Genomic DNA, 6000 nt, shown 5'->3' on the forward strand with positions numbered 1-6000 from the left:
TTTTTCAGAAGAGTGTGGTTGTTCTCTTTTTTCTTTCTTCTAGGCTTAATACTTTCTTAAGCGTTTCTTGTAGAGTTGGTCTGGAGGCAGCATAAACTCTTAGGGATTGAATGTCTGGGAAGGATTTTAATTCTCCATCGCTGACGAAACTTAACGTAGCTGGGTAGGAAATTCTTGGTTGGAATTGTTTCTCTTTGAGAACTTTGAAGATTGGACTCCAGTCTCTTCTAGACTGTAGTGATTCTGTAGATAAGTCTGCTGCTATTCGAATTGGTCTTCCCTGGTAGGTAGTCTGACCTTTTTCTCTTGCTGCCTTTAGGATTTTTTCTTTCATACTTATTTTGTGTAAGCAAATTACTATGTGTCTAGGAGTTGGTCTTCTCATTTGATGTCTTGCAGGGGTTCTCTGAATCTCTTGTATTTGAATGGTCATGTCTCTGATGAGATGGGGGAAGTTTTCTTGTATAATTTCATGGAATGTTTGTTCCAGGGTGGTCTCTATCTCTCTGTCAGCCTCAGGAATGCCAATTAAGCATAGGTTTGGCCTCTTGATATAATCACACATCTCTTGGCAGTTTTGTTCTGTCTATTTAAGCTTCTTTTCTATATTTTTAAGAGTTTCAGTTAGTTCCATATTTTGGTCCTCAGGCTCTGAGATTCTTTCTTCTGCTTGGTTAGTGGTGCTTCCCATGCTTGTTAGTCTGTCATTTATTTCATTTACTATACTCTTTATTGCCGTTATCTCAGTTTTCAATGTCTTCATTGTTTCCTCTTATCTTTCCTCATATATATTAAGTCTCTCTATTAATATCTTGATATCTGGGTTTGTGGTCTGAGACCATTCATACTGGGGACTATTCATTATTTGAGTTCTGAAGTCTTCCGAATAATTCCCAAGTGCTGTCTTCCCAGAAGTCTGGATGGGACCTGTGTTCTTCCTTTGGTTCTTTTTCATTTTTGATAGTTTTCCTTCTCCTTTTCCCCCCTTCTTTAATTCCATTGCTCAGTGATGGGGGGATGGCTTTTCCTCCTTTTGCTCAATCCCCTATTCTTCTTATGTAGAGCCTCTGGATTTGTTCAGTTTTGAATCTGGACTGGGGATGAGGGGCTATGCTTTTTGCAGTTTTGAGATTTGATTAAGGTATGATGTGGGGAGCTGTGGTCCAGAAGCTATGTGCAGATCACAGTATCCATCGACTGGTGTGTGGGCCCCTTGGAAACCACTTCCCACCACCTTACAATCTGTCCATGTGGTGGGGGTATATGTATGACCCCCCAAGTTGTCTGCTGCTGCTGCTGCCAAGTCTCCCACTCAAATCAGATGTATCTATGCCTAGTCCAGCATGGGGGTGGGGTATCTGTCTCTCCGTATCTGCTCTTGAAGTTTCCTCTCTGTGCCAGCGATGGTCAATCCCAGAGAGGTGCGGAGATTGCTTCTGGGTCTCGAGTTGGAGGCTGAACAGCATTGGGTGGGCCAACACAGGTTTCTTCCCCATTCTGCACACTCCCACACATGCAGACTGTCTTTATGGACACTTACCCTTGCAGAGACTCACACTCCCACTGGTTCTCTCACTATCTTGCCCAGGATTCTCATGTAGTGCTTCTTCTCAAAGAGATTTTTTTCTGTGAAATCAAATACTATCATTTAGGTCTGGGTGTCTTCATGGTATTCGTTCTCATCTCTGGTAAAGGTTTACTGAGCAGAACTATATGTAGAACTTCATCCTTCATGCCTTGCTGTAGCTTTCTATGGAGTCTCGGGCTGTGGCCACCTCACTGCTGCGACCCTGGACTTCGCGGCAGCGTGGACAGCTCAATGTTGATTGGAGGGAGCCTCCCAGTAGCAGGACATGGCGACCCAGAACTCACAAACCACATCCACGATGCAGCCTGCGGAGAGAGCGCGCTGTGTGCTGTCTTCTTAAAACTGAGTGAGACTTTATCACTTTTCAGCCAATAGACTACCCTGGAAATAATGCCATGTGAATTCCGAAGCTAGATCACAAAAGGTAATACAACTTCCTTCTTGCTTGCTGAAACATAGGCACTTCAGATCCTGAGGTAGTTTTGAGGAAGCCCAAACTACGTATGTAGAGAGACACCCTCAGAGAAACTTGTGATTACATAAAGCGAGAGATGCCAGTCAGACCCTTACTGTTCCAACTCCAGCCATCATCTCACTATAACTACATGAAAGAGCACATGCCAAGTCGACACCACCCAGGTGAGTCCTTCCCAAATTCTTGACCCACAGAAACTATGACAGATATAATAATTGTTGTTTTACTAAAGCTTGCTATACAAGGATAGATGTCCAAATTATATTTTACTTCTAGAAATAGCGCATTGCCATACAAAAACCCAAAACGTGTGGTTTTAAAGATGATCTTTGTTAAAATATATAGCTTCTAAGAATCTTCAAGATATTATCACATGAAAGACACAAAGAGAGTTCAAGGAATAGAAGGGCTTATCTCAAAGAGCTTTGTAGATATGGCTCTGGTTTAATGGAGTATGTTATAAAATAATACATAAAAAAGTCATGTGTTCTTTATATTGGATGATCCATATTTCTCTATCTGAACTTTGCTCTTCTATTCTCCAATCTGCAATCTGTGCAGTAAATATTTAAATTTCAGATATATGTTTCATTTCTAGAATGTTCATTTAGGTTTTTCTATAGTTTTCACTCCTTTGCTGAGATTCTATATTTGATTATTACCTTTGATAGAATTTTTCTTCTAAATTCTTAAATATATTTATAATAATTATTTTAAAGTCCTTGGCTGCTAATGTGAGCATCTGTATCATCTCAAGTTGGATTTCCATTATCTGTAAAGTTTTCCTCGTTATCATTGTTTTCCTGTTTTTTGTTTTTTTTTTTGTTTTCTTGTTTCTATATGTCTAGTAAATTTTGATTGTATCTGAACATTATGAATGTTAAATTGTTGAGGATATGGTTGTCTTGGGTTTTCTTATTTACAAATTGTTGAGGATTTTTTTCTGGTAGATACTTATTTTTTATTTTTTAATTTAATGTAGAGATGAGATCTCGCCAAGGTTCCTGAGCTGGTCTCGAAACTGCGGGCTCAGGCAATTCACTCACCTAGGTCTCCCAAAGTGCTGGGATTACAGGCTGAACTACCGAGCCTGCTGATACTTAATTTACTAACAGATCAGTTTGATCCTTTTGAGGCTTATTTTTAAAGGCAGGCCCAGAGTATCCTTTACACTAGAAATAGAGTAGCTGAGCTCTTAAAATGTGACCCTTGCCTCTTGCCTCAGCCTCCCAAAGTGCTGGGATTATAGGCTTGAGCCACTGCGCCCCATCTCTCTTCAAATTTTTTGATATTTATTATCTCAGCTTGGCTCACAAATTCTGTTTGCCCTAAATCTTTCTCATTCTTATGTGTTTTTTTTTTTTTCATCCTTGCTACCTAATGCTCAACATATAAATGGTTGCTTCATGTAGTTTATCCAGTTATATAGTCATTTATGGCAGAAGGTAGAATATAGTACTGGTTACTCAGCATAGCTAAAAACTTGATTTTGCTTTTATTTATAGCCTACACCTCACCATAACTGTTAATGTTCATTTGAAGCTATGATAATTGTAGGGCAATGATATAAAATGGAATATATCTATGATTGAGAAATGGATGATGCTCAAATATGGCTTTTAATTATTGATTAAATAAAATATCACTAAATTATATTTCATAATGAGGATCAATTTTCCCAGATAAAAATCTTATTCTGGAATTCTAATAAAGATACTTATAATTTAAATGCATTTGTTACATATAAATACATAAAAGCTCAATAAATATATAAATTGTTCAACTCAATACGTGTGGAATAAATTCTGGAGAAAATCAACATATAAAATGTATAATGAGGGTAATATGCTAATTCAACTTGCTCTTACATTTCACATTCAGCTATCTTTTATGCTTGGTATTTAATTTGGCTATAAAATATCACTTTAAATATCAAAGGATATTAAAATTGCAAGCATAATTTTTGCCTGCCAAATTCACAATAATTACATTTGTTTCTCTAATTTATTACATGAGATATTAATGAAGCCCAGAGTACATCATAAAAGAGAAAATGAAAGAAAAAAAACTTGGAGCATGAAATTAGACACACAGACACATACACAAAGATGGCTAACTGTAACTCTTATAAACTTTACTTTTCTATTAAACATTTAAAAACAATTAGCATCATAAATTTCATTTCTAAACAGAGTGTTTTTCACAATGTCTATTACAAAATATGTGTATGGTTGAAATCCTTTTTTTTTTGAGTCAGAGTCTCACTCTGTCGTCCAGGCTGGAGTGCAATGGCACACTCACTGCCACCCCAGCGTCGACCTGCTGGACTCTGGTGATTCTTCTGCCTCAGCCTTCCAAGTAGCCGCAACTACAGGTGCACGCTACCATGCCCGGCTAATTTTTGATTTATTTATTGTAGAGACGAGGTCTCACCAAGTTTTCTGGGCTGTTCCTGAACCCGTGGGCTCAGGCAGTCTGCTCATCTCGGCCTCCCAAAGTGCTGGGATTACAGGCTGAGACATTGAGCCCATCCTTATGGTTGAAATCTTAAAGTTAATTTTGTGTGTTAAATATTTTTAAGTATATCTTACTATATTTTAAAAAACTCCCTTTAACTTGGAATAAACTAGTAGTAATGCGAAATTAGTTAACATTTTTCTACTTTTGGATATTTATTTGTTTTAATACAAAACTGATTACAACTTGCAGACCAAATTTATTATTATGAATATTGGACTAAAAAGTGTACTTGAATAATTTTAGCATCCTTTTTCCCACAAAAATGAATAATTGAGCTTTGGGTTCTATTCTATTTTTAACTGATGCCAATACTATAAACATTTCACATAAATCAATATATATCTCAATAGAAAAATACAGAAATCCAAAAAGACATTAAATAATCATAATAATTTGAAAAAAAAACATACATAGTTACCTTTATAGGTTAGCTTGAGTCGTGGAATATTTTGCTTAGAAGTTCCAGTGACTGGAAGTAACAACATGGTCATGCTTAGCATCATCAAAGCACACAAAAGGTGAAAATCCTGGCTTCCAGACTTTGGCGTCTCATCTTTATTCATATTCATGATGAAAACAATGTTCTCTTTCATAGTGTGATAATCTGAAAAATAAGAAAATAACTATTAAGATAATAGTTGACAGATTTTCCCAGACTTACTAAATTACCATTTTCTGAATGTATATAAATTTTTAAAAATAATTTTGTCTTCTATCTTGTTTTGCTCTTACAGAATTATTGCAGAGGAGACAAATCAGAACGAAGTAATAAAATTCAGCACCGGCTTGACTCAGATGCAGAAATGAATATAACACTGGAAATTCAAATTTTTTTTGTTAACTAACATCTCTTCCTATCTTAAATTTTTTTTTTAATGACAATGTCTGAAGTATCAACTTTTTCCATAAGCTGAATTCTTTGATCAGATAAGAGCACTGGTAGAAGTCTACCCTCACCCCTCATCATCCCCAAAGGAAAAGATTTCCCCAACTAAGACAAGTAAAACTTATCATTTTAAGGGTGCACATTCTCTTGTTTTTGTCTTTAAAGACATTTTAAAAGTTCATTTAAATTGGGAAAATTAGATAAGATCAGGTCAGCATCACCAGTATATATGTTAGGCCTAGAACAGTGCAATCTTACCTGCACCTTATTCTATTCTACACAGGGCAGCATTGAATAGAAAAACAAAATGTAAAAAAAAAGGGTTTATAAGAAGGAGGAAGTGGTTATTAACTAGGTTGCCATAAATAAGCTGACTTGGCTGTTTTCCTTAAGATGTGGAGTAAATCAAATCATGTATTTCAAACTAAGCCTGGTAATAAAAATTGTAAATAACATTCATTGCATATGTATATGTACCAGATACTTTTTCAAAAGTGCTTTACATAGATTAAATTATTTAATTGTAGTGAA

At 36.1% G+C, this 6000-nt stretch overlaps 1 protein-coding gene across 1 annotated transcript in view; it reads right to left on the minus strand.

Moving 5' to 3' along the window:
* The window catches only part of SEMA3D (semaphorin 3D), a 137450-nt gene extending 132298 nt beyond the window's left edge, over positions 1–5152 (minus strand). The window contains exon 1 of the mRNA XM_008051671.2: positions 5002–5152. Within this exon, the coding sequence (XP_008049862.1) occupies positions 5002–5152 (151 nt within the window). The remainder of the gene's footprint in view (positions 1–5001) is intronic.
* Between the last annotated feature and the right edge of the window lie 848 nt (positions 5153–6000).

This window comes from Carlito syrichta, unplaced genomic scaffold, assembly GCF_000164805.1.
Source record: "Carlito syrichta isolate Samal-C Ts95f unplaced genomic scaffold, Tarsius_syrichta-2.0.1 Scaffold219838, whole genome shotgun sequence".
In the NCBI taxonomy this organism is placed as follows: Eukaryota; Metazoa; Chordata; class Mammalia; order Primates; family Tarsiidae; genus Carlito; species Carlito syrichta.